Source organism: Eucyclogobius newberryi, unplaced genomic scaffold (assembly GCF_026437365.1).
Source record: "Eucyclogobius newberryi isolate DKJ021-1_F unplaced genomic scaffold, fEucNew1.0.hap1 SCAF_4, whole genome shotgun sequence".
In the NCBI taxonomy this organism is placed as follows: domain Eukaryota; kingdom Metazoa; phylum Chordata; class Actinopteri; order Gobiiformes; family Gobiidae; genus Eucyclogobius; species Eucyclogobius newberryi.
This window is the reverse complement of record NW_027316056.1, coordinates 13,404,377-13,420,934: the sequence shown is the minus strand read 5'-3', so window position 1 is coordinate 13,420,934 and position 16,558 is coordinate 13,404,377. Positions and strand designations below refer to the sequence as shown.

Genomic DNA, 16,558 nt, shown 5'->3' with positions numbered 1-16,558 from the left:
GTTAAGACCCACAATGCACTTTCCCTTTATTACACTGTCGGAATTTTACACTGAAAGCCAAAATCACACTGCTTCATTTAACATTTATCAGCTTTATATTACTAGTAATTATGCTAAAATGTGAGAGAATGTTAATATTTTCCTTACTATTTCTGTAATTTTGTCCCTTCATTTCTAGACTGACTGTAGATTTTAATACCAATTTCATACATAACTAAATTTTTGCATTTTTATTATTAATTAGAGCTTTGTTCAGGAATATGATCCAGAACAAAGCTCTAATTAATGAATTACACCTTAAGACACTGTGCAGGTGAGCTGGCCCCCGTCTTCACTGGCATTTTCCCTGGAGTCATGCCATGTCCCAGCCTGCTTCAAGTCGTCCATCATTGTCCCTGTCCCCAAGAAGCCCCGGATCACTGGACTTAATGACTACAGACCTGTGGTGCTGACGTCTGTAGTCATGAAGTCATTTGAGCGCCTGGTCCTCCCCCACCTCAACTCCTTCACCTCCCCCCTGCTGGACCCCCTGCAGTTCACCTACAGAGCCAACAGGTCTGTGGACGACGCCATCAACCTGGCACTCCACTTCATTTTGCTGCATCTGGACACCCCGGGAACCTGTGCCATCCTCCCGGCTCTGCTCCAGGACAAGCTCTCCCAGCTCAACGTGCCTGACTCCGCCTGCAGTGCTGGGGAAGAATGTCTCGGACTATGAGCACAGTAGCTCCACAGGGCTGTGTACTTTCTCCTCTGCTCTTCTCCCTGCACACAAACTGCTGCACCTTCAGCCACAGGAGGGAGGTGGACCAACTGGTGTCCTGGTGCAGCGGGAACAACCTGGAGATGATCGTGGACTTCAGGAAAGTCACAGTCCCCCAGCCCCCCCTCACCTTCAGACTCCCCCATCTCCACTGTGGACTTCCTCCGCTTTCTCGGCACCACCATCACCCGTGACCTCAAGTGGGGGCCCACTATCAGCTCCCTCATCCAGAAGGCCCAGCAGAGGATGTACTTCCTGCAGCAGCTGAGGAAAGTCAAGCTGCCAGTGCAGATGATGGTGCAGTTCTACACGGCCATCATTGAGTCCATCCTCACCTCCTCCATCACCGTGTGGTACGCTGGAGCCACAGCCAGGGACAAACAGAGACTACAGAGCATTGTGCGCTCTGCTGAGGTGATCGGCTGTGGACTTCCATCTCTGCAGGACTTGTACGTCTCCAGGGCTCTGGGACCTGCAGGTCGGATCACAGCCGACCCTTCTTACCCTGGACATGGACTTTTTGAGCCACTCCCCTCAGGCGGGAGGCCACTCCCCTCAGGCAGGAGGCCACTCCCCTCAGGCAGGAGGCTATGGTCCATCCGGACCAGAACCTCCCGCCACAAGAACAGTTTCTTTCCCTCTGCCGTTGGACTCATTAAGGCGTCACTTTAACCATAATTTATCATTTATTTATAATCTCACTGCACTGGTCACTCTCTGTAGTACATCTGTATCTTTACAACTGTAAATTTGTGTACATATTAAACCTTTATTCTATAATTGTTTTTATTCATTTTTTATCTGATCGCTTATTGTTGTGACTTGTTCATTGTTTTGTTGTTTTATGTTGCATCAAATCACCAAGACAAGTTCCTAAGTTTTTGAATTTTGTTCATTGACAATAGCAATAAACATATTCTGATTCTGATTCTGATTGTCCTACTTTTAATACTAGTTCAAGTATCAATTATTATTGTATTTCTATGATTTTTATTTTTGCAGCCCTCACTTGCTTCCTTACATACTCAAGCATAATGCTTACATAATTTATGCTGTTCGCCACTGTGTTTCCTTAGAAACCGACATTTAGTGTTTAGTAAAGTGATGGAGCTCAATAGTGCGGTTTTGTTGCTTTTCTGTCTAATTCGGTGCTAATCAGCGCCTTGATGGATGGAGCAGACTCCAGTACAAATGGCTCGGCCATGGCAAAGTATTGACGCTGGTTTCTAGTCTAAATGAGCTGATAGTCCACAAACTACAACATTGATCATTTCTTTGAGAGTTTCTTGACTTGTAAAACAGTGTTTTGTGTGTTTTGGACAGGACATCCCGACTGGAGCTGACAGTTGTGTGACCAGTCTGTCCTGTGACTCTCAGCGCTCCCTCGTGGTCGCAGGCCTCGGTGATGGTTCTGTCAGAGTGTTTGATCGCAGAATGGGCCCAAATGAATGGTAAGAATTTGAAAATTAAGATGACACTGAAAGTGAAGAAAATACAGTACTTTTCACAGGCGCACAGTACACCGTTGGTCACATTTACAGGCAGTGTTAAAAATACACTGCCTGTCAATAAGCTTCTGCAATATTAAAATATGTATGTCCATCCAGTGTTAGCATTATTATTTATACCACTTGATCTTGTATTGATGATGGAGAGAGTGACCACTGCGCAAAGCCTTCCCCAGCTCTACAAGTTTGTGCTTCTCCTTAGATGTTTTCTCTGCTTGATACCAATGATTTGACCCTGACACACTGACATCTTTATCATGACCACGGGATTTGTCTTTCCACTTGGTTGTTAGGGTTAGGGTTAACCCTGCAGCTGAAAGATCAGAACTTGCAGCAGATATTTTCAGATTCTGACAATATCTGCAGGAAGCGTACAATAAAATATTCAACAAGATGCAGTCAAAAGTCTAAAACATCCATAGAATGCAAAGAATGCAGCTGCGGCAGCTTTAAAACACTGGCCTTGTAAAACCAGTTTGAATTCTGAGGACTTGAGGCTTCTGGACGAGCAACAGGGTTTGATCAGGTCAGCTTCATACACAGGTGTCTGCCCATGTTGCACTCAAAGTCAAAAGCAAGTTTTTGAAGCGGACCCGATACATAACAGGGAGCCAATAAAGATTTGAATAGTAGTAGTTGTAGTTGTAGTTGTGTTGTGAGCTCTCCTGTTTATACGGGTCAGGAGCTCTGCAGCTGAATTTTGGACATTCTGCAGACGAGCCGACTCTCTCAGTGAAGGAGTTTAACCGTGAGGAGACAAAAGCATGGATAATCACCAATCAGAGTTCCTTCTAGATACCATAGAGTTGAGCTTTGAGATGTTGTTCTTTTTAAGTTGTTTTGTATGATGTTGAGACATTTCAAACGTCACTCCGGCCATTTCTGATTTTATTTATTGAAGTGCTCAGGCTCAGGTCACTAAGTTCTGTTCGATGGTGGGGATAACACGATCTGTTGCAACCACGAGGGTCTCTGTTTTCTCTGAGTTTAGCTATTGTCGCTCAACCACTGCTTCATTCGGGGCAGACAGCTGGTTAAAGAGCTCAGTTTGTGGGCCTCAGAGGACTTAAACGAACAGAAAGCTGTAGATCATCAGCAAACAGACGATCGGAAACATCACTGAAGTGCTAGATTATCTGGCCGAGAGGGAGGACGTATAAAAGAAATGGGAGCGGGCCGAGGCCAATATGTTATAGTAGGATTGTAGTTTACTAAGTTAAATGTTTTCATCCTGTACTATTTCTACACAAAAATATGCTTTTTTATTTGGGACATATACATCTGAAAAAGACATGCAGCCAGGTTTAAATCTATTGCTTCATTTTTATATCTTATGTAAACAGAGCTTAAGTTTGTCAGAGTTAAAACTTGACCCTTGAAAACGACCCTCAAAGTCACAGTGTCTCATACAAATCTGCAAATGCAAGTTGATTAATGAAATAATAGGGTTAGGGCAGATTGGACACATTTGTAATTGCTACATGAAAGCGTAAATGTTGAGAGAGTAAACAGACCAAAACAATTAAAAATAAAAGGTTTTGCCTGTAATGTCTTGCCTTAAAAAAAGTTTTAAAGGGTCACTTAATAAAAGAAGTTGCGCCTTTTTTAGTTAACAATTAAGCCACAGTGAACCACAAGTTTACAGTTACACTCCCAAGCCTGGAGAAAAAGTGGTTGCTCATAATCTCAAATGCTAAACAAAAATAAGCCCAATAGAAATCTGTGAGAGTTGGAACAGAACGGACAATTGACTTCCTGTTCAAAAATGCCTCTTCATATTTCACTGTAGAAGATATAAAATGATGCTTATCCAATAGTGTGTTTTCTTATTTATCTATATTGCACATAGTGGAAATGAGCAGCACCTTCTGACCTCTCTTCTGACCTCCTTAGTGTCTCATTAGGACGCTGTTTGTTTAGTATGGCATAAATACAGACTCTTTACAGCGTTATTTAGACTTGATGCTGCATCTACTCGTCTACCACCGTTGTCATCCTGAACAAGAAGGCCAATTATTATTATTACAGTCATCACAACTGTGAACAAAACAAAAGAAAACACAGTAGTTAAATAATACAGTGGCACATTAATATATTGGCTCTTCTAAAATCTTAAATTAAATATATTTATTTTGTCAAAGCATTTTTTAAATATATATACCGTAGATGTACTTAAGTTGGATACTTTAAAGCTGAAGTACCTGATCTTCCAACGGCAAAAGTAGGAAGTGTGTAATTTAAGAAACTAGTTCCCAGCTCTCACAAACCCTTTGATGCATTGATCATATTCTCTTGCATTCATTTTCGTACAACGCTTTAGAACCTTTTTTTCCCCCTCAGCCGCTGAAATGAAGCTGGGAAGGACCGCCAGAGTGCAGTCAATCCTAGCACTGCCTATGGCCCTTACTTCTGGTTTTTACGAGAGATAGAATACTTTTTTTCACAGTATACAATCTGGGGGGAAATGATTTGCTCTTGTACAAAAAGTTGTGTATACCAGCTTTAAAATGGTAACGTGGAAGAAGATTACGCAGTTACATTCATTTAAAGACGATGTTAACGGTTTGACCATTCCAGGAAAACAATTAATTACTGTTAATCGTCTGTAGAATGTGTAAAGTGAGATGAAGGAAGTCTTGCTGCGGTTTAAATCTTTCAGTTTGGAGTGTTTGTGGTAAGCATTTCAGGAACACTTAATATCAGAGCTCTTCTGTCACGATCTCACAGTGCCACCCAGTGTTCACGCCGCTGCATTGCAACTGCCCTCGATGACCCGAGACTGTGTTATTATATTAGTAACCAGCGCTGTAAAACAAACAAGTAATGTTGCTCGTGCAAGAGAAAACATCTTCGCTCCTATTTTAATGCAGTACAATATTAAGTGTGTCTTTGTAGAATGTATTTCAACCCCACCATTTTAAAGTTGCCTATTTGATGTAGTTGAGAGTGCACTACGCGTTGTAATATCAGGATTGTGAATGTGTTTTTCAGTCGTGTGATGACGTACAGAGAGCACGGCGCCTGGGTCGTCAAAGCTCACCTGCAGAAGGAGACGGACGGGCATATAATCAGTGTCAGGTAATGTCTTATCTTTTATTTATTATGCAAAGAAGTACTCCATTTTGGTTAATAACTAAGTCAAAGTACAGCTACAGGAGAAAAAGGAAGACATGAACAAGATTTCCTTTTTGAAAGCTGTTAAGTACCTATTTAAAAAGTTAAAGTATTCCAGGCAGATTGTGAAAAAGTCTGGTTTGAATTTTAAAAAAATGTCTGATTTTTGTTCAACAGAAACAACTGAATAGATTTCCCATTTTCAAGCTGTTTTTATTTCTAAATGTTAACGCACTAAAAATAACCCTTCACCCATCTAAGGCGTTCTCAAAAAATTAAAGAATACTACTTTTACTTTTTAGTCCTGTTAAAAATATATATGGAAGTAGAAAGTATACATCAGCTCTCAAATGTGGTGGAATAAGCGTATAAAGGATCCAATGTAAAAGTTAAGTCAAGCACAAATACCTAAAGATTTTACTTAAATACAGAACTTTTATTCACTACTTTGTTACTTTTTCCTGTTTAATAATGTTATTCGTTCTTACTGTTGAATGATTATGAAAATGTTCTTCTCAGTGTTAATGGCGACGTGCGCTTCTTCGAGCCACGGAGTCCCGATTCAGTGAATGTGCTTCAAACTGTGAAAGGACTGACCGCGCTGGACATTCATCCTCAAGCAAACCTGTTTGCCTGGTGAGTCAAGTTCTTCCAAGGTGTTTAGGGTCTGAAGTGGTGAGTCGCTTTCAAAATTAAACAAAGGAAACGGCCGTGTGGATTTGACAACAGATAAGTTGCAGGGAATTCTGTTTTTTGTGCTCTGAATCGATGGACATTGGAGCTTATTAGTTTGACAGGTCATTAAAAACACTGCTCAAAGATATAAAATGTTTGAGTGTCAATCTGTAGCAGTGTTTCTCAAACTGTGGTATGTGTGCTGCCTCTGGTGGTGTGCGGGGCCCTCTGCAGTTTAAGCATGCTTTAAAATGTAGCACCACCAAATGTATTTAAGTTTTGGTTCTCCTTTGAGTCTTTCATTATTTAGAGGTAAACTCTCATTAAACCTATTTTAGCCTCATTTTAGAACAGGGGTGGGCAAACTACGGCCTGCGGGCCACATCCGGCCCGCAGGGCCTTTCAATCCGGCCCGCCAAGCTTGTCCAAGTAATATTTAAAAAAAAGAAAAAAATGTTTTTTGTTTTTTTTTTCCTTTTTTGCCCTCAGGCATCTGTCTGCACTTGTATCCTTAATAAATATGACGTGAAATGAATTAAATAATGGATTCAATAGCCTATATTTGACAGAAAAATGTTGGATTTTTTTTTTTCACACCAATGATCGCGGGCCGGCCCTCCGCTACTTGCCTGGATTCGAATATGGTCCTCGGAGGAAAATAATTGCCCACCCCTGTTTTAGACCATGTTTAGTTCACAAATCCAGGTTTAGATCTGGCGGTTCTTAGAAAGCAGATTATTTTGGTGGTTCTTGCTGTGAAAAGTTTGAGGACCAATGATCTATCGGATTTTTTTGAGCAATAATAATATGACCCACAGTATTTACGATTTACAATTCATTCATAAACACTTTATTTATCCTACTATGTTCTAGAGTAGAGACAACTTCAATATGAAATGGTTATTTAATTGTATATGAAATTTGGCTTAAGTGGCAGATTTGTATCTGTATATTTTTTCTGGATATTTTGTCTATTGTTAATGTTTTCTAAATCCATGAAAGTGCTGGGAATGTGAATGCCAGCCAATAGAATGACACTAAATGCATTCATTCATTTCACGTAGTTTATGATTGTGCTAGATTATGTTGTTTTACGTTGCATCCTTCACCAAATGACACATAAACTATAACATTTGTCTCATTTTAAAAGTACTTGACGATTGCGTGCTTATCTCTTTGTCCTTTTCTCTTGCGCAGTGGCTCAATGAACCAGTTTATTGCAGTGTACAACTCAAATGGAGACGTGATCAGCAACATTAAATACTACGACGGCTTCATGGGACAGAGGATCGGCGCCATCAGCTGTTTAGCCTTCCATCCGTACTGGGTAAACTGCTCTCATATCTGTAACGCATCAGTATCAACCATGTTCAAACAAACTCAGGGTCTACGAGGGTGTGAAGTAGACCACACTGTTTAAGCAGATTCAATATGAAACACAACAAAAGTTAGTTTTTTTTTATTATTTTATTCTTAAGAAACAGGACACATGCAGGTGTTGTGTTTAGTCCAGGTAGATCAGTGGTTGAAGTACAACAGTAAAAGTACTGTATTTATGTACCTTTTTTAGGTATCTGCACTCTTCTCAAGTAAATTTGACAGTTAATATTTTAAATATATTTTTCTGTACTTTCTACTGCAATACAATATTTTTGGTTTTAAACCTTTGAGGGAATATTTCTGAACATGTTCATGGTGACATCCTACACAAGAATGTTTAAATAAAATGTATTAAATCAATTTTATTCACCTCTGCGGAACTAGATCTTAAAATATATTTGAAATTATTTTTACTCCAAAATACATTTTCAAATGGATACTTACCTGTATAATTATTTGCTTCCTGTATCTGTACTATTACAGTACTTTAAGTCGATATGACAGGTTCTCCTGTTTTTATCATTATGACTTACTTTGGTACTATACCACCTGTGGTAAATATCATTGTTTTAGGAAAGAAAGAAATAAAGAGAAGAACTTAAAAATTACAGGAAGTAGAGCCGAATTTTAAAACAGAATCCATCTGTGATGTCATCAATATGTAACGTGCCGTTGAAAACACAATTTACAAGAAAATGGCCCAATTTTCTGAGATTTTTAACGATCATTCAACAAAATCAAGGTGTTATCAGGTCATCTTTATTGTCAAATCATGATTTTTGAGTAATTTATATGGATTTTGGCCCTTGTTGACATCATGGTTGCTAGGTAACAGTTGTGGAATTACCTCTACCTATGACACTACTGCTGCCCATGTCCAACCAGGAAGTAACATTATAAACTGAAATTGTCACACTGGGTACAGCAAGGAAAAATGTTTGGTAAAATCTGAAACACAATCATGTTCACTACGCTTTAGTGAAATGTGTCATCTAACCTGTTATTAACCTGTTATTAACCTGTTATTAACCTGTTATTAACCTGTTATATGTACCTTAAGTAACAAACCTCTTCCACCACTGAGACAGAACAGACACTTTTTCAAATTGTCTGTAATAATCAGTATCTGCCTTGAGTTAAACTATTGTCCAGTGTTTACTTCTTTTAAGACCCGAAGAGGCTGTTTACATTGATTTAACATAATCCTAATTTGCCGAACATTTTGTGGAAAATCTTGAGGTTGTACAACATAAGAAACTATCCTTAGCTTCCTTTTCTGTTGAAAGCTGCATTGTCCACATCGGCCGCTAATGTGACGTGTGATCTGGATTAACTGTGCTTTCCTCGTGCCGAATGCAGAAAACACATTAACTCTCCTAATGTGGCTCGTTTGGGCCCATTGCCACGGCGATAGCATTAGCTGATTTCTATATTGCAGCATTAGCAGGCTTCCGGGCTTCACATTACATTGCATTACATTTGACAAATAAATGTGAGATGGAATTTGAAATGAGCCCCGTGTTTATGATGCATGAATGTACAGGCACAGGGGAAGTGGGGGACGTGAAATGCCAAACGTGTGGTAAAGAACGGCTCTTTCTTACCACTGCGTATTAAAAGTATGTCATTATATTTGAGGATAAGTCATTATATTTGAGAATAAGTCCATAAAAATAAATGACTCCATAAAAAAATGAGAATAAGTCCATAAAAAGGCCCACAAGAAAAGTTTTAATGTTTGGTAAAGATCCGTTTCCCATCTTTTATATTGTTTTTATTTTAAGCCTTTGCTATAAAATATAAGTAATATAAAACACGTTATAACAGTGCATATATTATAAACGTAAATTGATCATTGACAAAAGAATAAACTAATAATTGACACTTTTTTTATTTGAATTCAAAACATTTGAAAGCAGTTTATATAATTTACTTTTGTTACAGTTTTGTAAAACGGAAGAAGTTCCTTTAGCTTATGTAAATGACCCCAGACCCTAAAATACAATAAACTCTTACAATGTACACAATACTTTTCAATTTGAGCCATGCCCATTAAACAGCCTGCAGTTCTTTGATTTGTTTAAAGTTTATATTAATCTATTTTCTCAGACATTCTCACATTCCAGCAGTTTTTATAGTTCAAATTATTTTTAACAATTGACAAATATTGAACAAAAAAATAATAAATCATTTATAAATATTCAATAATAAGACTATTAATTTACACATTAAATATTGTAATCACTCAATTTGTAGGGTAAGCTAATGATTTGTTGATTCTTTTTTTCATGTTCAGTAAATGTTTATTCAACATTTGTTCTTGCTAATGATTAGTGAATGATTAATAAACATCAATTATTTGTATAAATCCTTATTAAAAGTGTTACCAATGTGTTTTATGCTTTTGTAACATAGAGATAGAGATATTGAGCCTCTTGCCTGCTCTCCATCTCCGTTTTAAACACCGTAACATTCAGACGACCCATAAATAAACCTATTACAACTGCATAACTTTAGTCCATAATTCTGATTGACCATAAGTCTTGCCGGGGCCTAACACTTCTGCTCTTTTCCTCTCTCCACAGCCTCACTTGGCGGTCGGCAGTAACGACTACTACATGTCCATCTACTCTGCAGAGAAGCGACTGGAGAGGAGATAACACACACCAGCATTTCCCCCACACCCACAACAGCATTCTCCCAAACAGCGCCCCCCTCAGGTCTTGTGGAGGCATCGAAAACGTGGAGATTCAAGGTCCAATTTTTGTGCATAGATCCAGGAGAAAGTGGTCTTTCTGTTGCTTAAATTCACTCTCACTTGGCAAACTTGGCTAAATCCGTAATCCAGAACAACGGGGGATTCTTCTTCATCAAAACGCGCCGTGTTCACATCGAAGCGTGCACACGTACAACAGAAAGTGACATCACAGCACCTCATAGGGCGCCGTTTCTGAAATCGCCGTTATTGGACGTAATTGAGAGTCTTGAATTTAGAGACGGAAGACTTTTCTTTTTTTTTCTTTTGTGAGAGGACGGTCTCTTTTGTACATATGCAATTACTCCCAACCTGAATGTTCAAGTGATGGCTGCTGACAAAACATGAAACTTGTGCTACAAAAGACTCTATATATACATCCTATATATAATTACCTTTTCAATGTTTATTCATATTCTTATTATGAAGCTAATGATTGTAGACTTGGCCATGCTGCGAACTGTGTATATTTAAATAAGCCTATACAGAAGATGACAGAAGATTTATTTTAAAAAAAGAGAGAAAAAGACTGTTGTTGCATCGCAGCGCGCATCACTACCTTGGACTTGAAAAAAACGCCCTGCACATTCAACACACAAGACCGCAAGTCGCACATTTTTGCTGGACCTCAAATTGTGCGTTCCGACCGCCGAGAACGCGGACGGATTCAGCCTTGGTTTGCACCTTCACGAAGACTTTTCTTTTTTAAAAACGCAAAAATGAAGTGGATTCTGCCTTGAGCGGCGCATGTCACCCTCGTACGATTATGCGTGTGTGTCGCAGCGGACATTAGCGCAGTTAAACTTCCTTGTTGTTTGTCGCCGGCGTGCCAAATGTTCCTTTTTTCCCATCGCAAACACCAGATCCATGGCTTTCTTTAGTACGTGCTACATGTTCTACGGGAAACTCTATCCCGCGGTGATGGAGGTGGCTAACTACGACACAAATACGTGTTACGCTATCAAGAATGGTACTTCTGCAAAGCAATAATCATGTTCTCCAGGACCTAGCCTCACGCCCCGCCCCTCATGTCCACACAGCACTTGAATGCAAATTTACTCTAAAATGTGTTTGATTCAAGCAGCCATAAAGCAATACAAAAAAACGACTTTATATTTTCAGTGCTATGTTGACTAGTTATGTTTCCATTTTAATAAATAATAATGCCGTTATCGATGTTTCAGCTGTAAACAAATTATTTAGTCTTTTAGTTTGGTTTTTATCGTTTGGTTTTGAATTTGTTTGGAAAAGAATGAGCGGGAAGTCTGTTGTTAAAGGCCACGTCCGACCTGGGGCGAGTCATGTTGGATTGAACATGACTCAAATGTGTCAAAATCTATATTTCCAAAGCATGTCAATTGGAACGGTTGGTTACATTGCCCGGTCTGGTGTCTCCTTAAGCAAACCCTGCCATTCCCAGTCTCACTGTGGTGCTGCTTGTTGTTATGATTTTCCTAGTGATCAAAAAGACGTGCCTCTCCTTGAGCTTTGCTTCTGTAACGTTTTAATTTTAATCGTTCTCTTATGTAACTTTTGTGTTTTTAAATCTGCTTTTTCTGTCGTCAGGCCTTCGAGCCAGACGGAGGCAGTAGGACAGGCAAACTTGTACAATAATGATAAGAATACGTCCCAAATCTCTCGGTTTTTCCCCCACAGATAAAACATGAATTCACAATGAGCGAGTCAGGCCGCGCTGACACCGATCTCGCTCCGTGCGTCACCAAAAGTCACAAATGTCTTCTGAAAAAGTAAACTGCTCCGAGGAGATTTGGAGAAAAGAAAGAAAAGACTTGGAAACAAATACAATCAGGTTTGTCTGTGGCTGTTCGCTGCTGCTTTGGCGATGGTGGTTATAAGACGGAAGATGAAATAAACCAAATACCACACCTGACACTTTTTGTCTCTGAATATCTTTAATGTAAGTGTTATAAAACGGCTTGTTTGATTGCTGTGTGTAGGGCATGCAAGAATTGATGGTAGAATTAGCCTTTAGAGGTGCACTATATAACTATATCAGTGTTCTGGTGCAGCGTCTGCCACCTGCTCCATAGACACGATCATGCTTCATGTTCCACAGTCTGGTATTCAAGGTTCTGTACCTGACTTTAATTTATTCTAGTCGAGAGAAATTAGTGATGGGCAGATCAATATCAAATATCAGATATATCACTACTGACTGAGATACAAAAGAAGTTTAAAAAAAAAACACTCTTAATAGAAGAACTCATATAAACAAAACAAAAAACTCTTATTAACAAAACTCCTCTCATATCTTAATAGAGAATGGAGGGAGAAGAAAATAAAATAAAATAGATAAATAAAAAGATAAAAATAAGATAATAAAATAATAATGAAATAAAATAATGCTCTTTACAGCATAAAAGCATCTAAACAAGAAAACATGAGACTAAGATATGATCATGCATTTTACAACGAATTTTGTTGGAGAGTAAATAAAGAGGAGCTGTTGCCAAGGACACCGTTTTTATCTAATCAGGGGCGTTGCTCACTAAGAATCTTGGGAAAACAACTGCTTGAGAGTCGTTTCCGTGGCGCTCAATGTCAGAGTGGCAAAAAGGCTGAATGGGCAGGGTTAACTATTCAAACTAAAACATGTTCCTGGCTCACAGTTTGACCCAGGCCCTGTAAATGTATCCATCTCCATAGAGATAAGCAGGTGGCGAGATTAGGCAAAGATACAGGTCAGATCTGTGGAGAGGCAATCTCACTCATAGTCGGCATGTTTTTGAGCAATGAATTAATAAATACAAGATTGATCATGCCATACTGTAGAAGATTACAAACAAAGCTATGATATCGCCATGGAAACAAACGGCAACAAATGGTATCATTAAACTGGCACAGAAGTTAAATGTTGTCTTTGCCAACACAGATGAAGATTAAATCATTTTCTCACAAAGTTTCAAAATGTAGTATTATCCAAATGCAGATTATGTATTACAGTTTAGGGCTGCAATTAATCAAGATAATTATGACTTGTCAACTATTAAAATAATCATTTAATATTGTTATTTGGACTCCAAAACACATGCCAAAAAACATAATAAAGACGACAGCATTAGTAAATCAAAATGTAAAAAAAAAAAAATAATCTCATTCTACACTTAATAAATATTCCCAATGTAGAAGCCTTTAGGTGCCATTTTATTACGTTGAAAATGCATTTAAAAATGTTTACGTACAATAAAAATAATTGTTGAATAGAATAATCATTAGTCACCGCCCTTATTACAGTTATTTTATTTGAAGTGTTTAATGAAGTAGCTGACAGCCTGATGACGGCCGGATTGGTCGTCCCGCTGTGATTCTTGCGGGTGAAAGTTGTGGGAAGTGCAGCAGCTCATGTGTTGTCTGACAGAGCTTTGTGAAACAGAGGTCAAGAGTTCAAAGGCCTGACAACTGCGTACACAGTAATCCTGTCTGCAAAAGGACTGCACAGAGAACACATGTCCCGTCCCTGTGTTATGTGAGGACAGAGCACAGACAAGGGCGCGTCCCAGTTCTGTTCCTCCTCGATTCCTTAGTTCCTCTTTATTGCCCTTGTCCCGCCCACTGAGGAGAGTGACCCTTTCCTAATAAACAAGCTGAGGAGTTGAGGAGACAAATTACATTCACCAACTCAGAGTCCTAATTCTCGTTGCTACTGCCCACATTAATGATAACACGGATGAACTCTAATAATAAATACATAAAATAAAAACCTCAGTTCAACAGTAGAGGCCTGTTAAATATCATAAATATCATCAATAAACCCAGCAATAAGTGACAATCTGAACTAGTTGGAGTCCCCACAAGACTTGGTCAAATGTCGTCTCACACACACATCACTACACACATCACACACACATCACACACACATTACACACACATTACACACACATCACACACATTACACACACATTACACACACATCACACACTCATTACACACACATCACACACACATCACACACTCATTACACACACATTACACACACATCACACACACATCACACACACATCACACACACATTACACACACATTACACACACATCACACACACATCACACACATTACACACACATCACACACACATCACACACACATCACACACATTACACACACATCACACACACATTACACACACATCACACACACATCACACACATATTACACACACATCACACACACATCACACACACATTACACACACATTACACACTCATTACACACACATCACACACACATTACACACACATTACACACTCATTACACACTCATTACACACACATTACACACACATTACACACTCATCACACACACATTACACACTCATTACACACATATTACACACACATCACACACACATCACACACACATTACACACACATTACACACTCATTACACACATATTACACACACATCACACACACATCACACACACATTACACACACATTACACACTCATTACACACACATTACACACACATTACACACACATTACACACTCATCACACACACATTACACACTCATTACACACACATCACACACATATTACACACACATCACACACTCATTACACACACATTACACACACATTACACACACATTACACACATATTACACACATATTACACACACATCACACACACATTACACACACATCACACACATATTACACACACATCACACACATATTACACACACATTACACACACATTACACACACATCACACACATATTACACACACATTACACACTCATCACACACACATTACACACTCATTACACACACATCACACACATATTACACACACATCACACACTCATTACACACACATTACACACACATTACACACACATTACACACATATTACACACACATCACACACATATTACACACACATTACACACACATCACACACATATTACACACACATCACACACACATCACACACTCATTACACACACATTACACACACATCACACATCACACACTCATTACACACACATCACACACATATTACACACACATCACACACATATTACACACACATCACACACATATTACACACACATCACACACACATTACACACACATTACACACACATCACACACATATTACACACACATCACACACTCATTACACACACATCACACACATATTACACACACATCACACACACATCACACACACATTACACACACATCACACACACATCACACACATATTACACACACATCACACACACATCACACACACATTACACACACATTACACACTCATTACACACACATTACACACACATTACACACTCATCACACACACATTACACACTCATTACACACACATCACACACATATTACACACACATCACACACTCATTACACACACATTACACACACATTACACACACATTACACACACATTACACACATATTACACACATATTACACACACATTACACACACATCACACACATATTACACACACATCACACACACATTACACACACATTACACACACATCACACACATATTACACACACATCACACACATATTACACACACATCACACACATATTACACACACATCACACACACATCACACACTCATTACACACACATTACACACACATTACACACACATTACACACATATTACACACACATCACACACATATTACACACACATTACACACACATCACACACATATTACACACACATCACACACACATTACACACACATTACACACACATCACACACATATTACACACACATCACACACATATTACACACACATCACACACATATTACACACACATTACACACACATCACACACACATTACACACACATCACACACACATTACACACACATCACACACATATTACACACACATCACACACACATTACACACACATTACACACACATCACACACATATTACACACACATCACACACATATTACACACACATCACACACATATTACACACACATTACACACACATCACACACACATTACACACACACACAAAGCCACCGCGGAGTCCAGGGGAGCACATTCCTGAGCTGGAGAGACACGGGCAGCCGGCACATCCTGAGGAAACAACACTCACTTCCTGTCAAATTAAACCCAACTCACTGCTGCTACTTGTGATAACTGTCTCCACCGCTGTACCACCTTTGGGTCCCCGTGTCCCGCCCACTAACCCCAAATCTAAGACCCTGACGTGCCACAAAGCTGCCATTCCAGTGCGCGTCCAGGACGGGACAGTGGAGCTCGGGTCAGGATGGTCGTGTTGCTGCTGCTCACCTCTGCGCTCCTGTCCAGCTGTAAGGCCTTTTCTGAGCGCCAG

At 39.2% G+C, this 16,558-nt stretch overlaps 2 protein-coding genes across 11 annotated transcripts in view; both read left to right on the top strand.

The window, feature by feature from the left end:
- rptor (regulatory associated protein of MTOR, complex 1) overlaps positions 1 to 12,057 on the top strand; it is a 219,273-nt gene extending 207,216 nt beyond the window's left edge. For all 5 annotated transcript variants that reach the window (XM_072462410.1, XM_072462409.1, XM_072462407.1 and 2 more), the window contains 5 exons: positions 2,087 to 2,214; positions 5,263 to 5,349; positions 5,905 to 6,021; positions 7,258 to 7,387; positions 10,026 to 12,057. In XM_072462410.1, coding sequence (XP_072318511.1) covers positions 2,087 to 2,214; positions 5,263 to 5,349; positions 5,905 to 6,021; positions 7,258 to 7,387; positions 10,026 to 10,100 — 537 coding nt within the window. In that variant the 3' untranslated portion in view covers positions 10,101 to 12,057. The remainder of the gene's footprint in view (positions 1 to 2,086; positions 2,215 to 5,262; positions 5,350 to 5,904; positions 6,022 to 7,257; positions 7,388 to 10,025) is intronic.
- Positions 12,058 to 16,392: 4,335 nt separating this feature from the next.
- Positions 16,393 to 16,558, top strand: part of pecam1b (platelet and endothelial cell adhesion molecule 1b) — a 27,052-nt gene continuing 26,886 nt past the window's right edge. For 5 of the 6 annotated variants that reach the window (XR_011930122.1, XM_072463235.1, XM_072463236.1 and 2 more), the window contains exon 1: positions 16,394 to 16,535. Coding sequence is in view for 5 of the 6 variants with exons in the window: in XM_072463235.1 (XP_072319336.1) it covers positions 16,493 to 16,535 (43 nt within the window). In the remaining variant the exon portion in view is untranslated. Of the gene's footprint in view, positions 16,536 to 16,558 lie in introns of all 6 variants that reach the window. The other variant, XM_072463231.1, reaches the window with a different exon arrangement.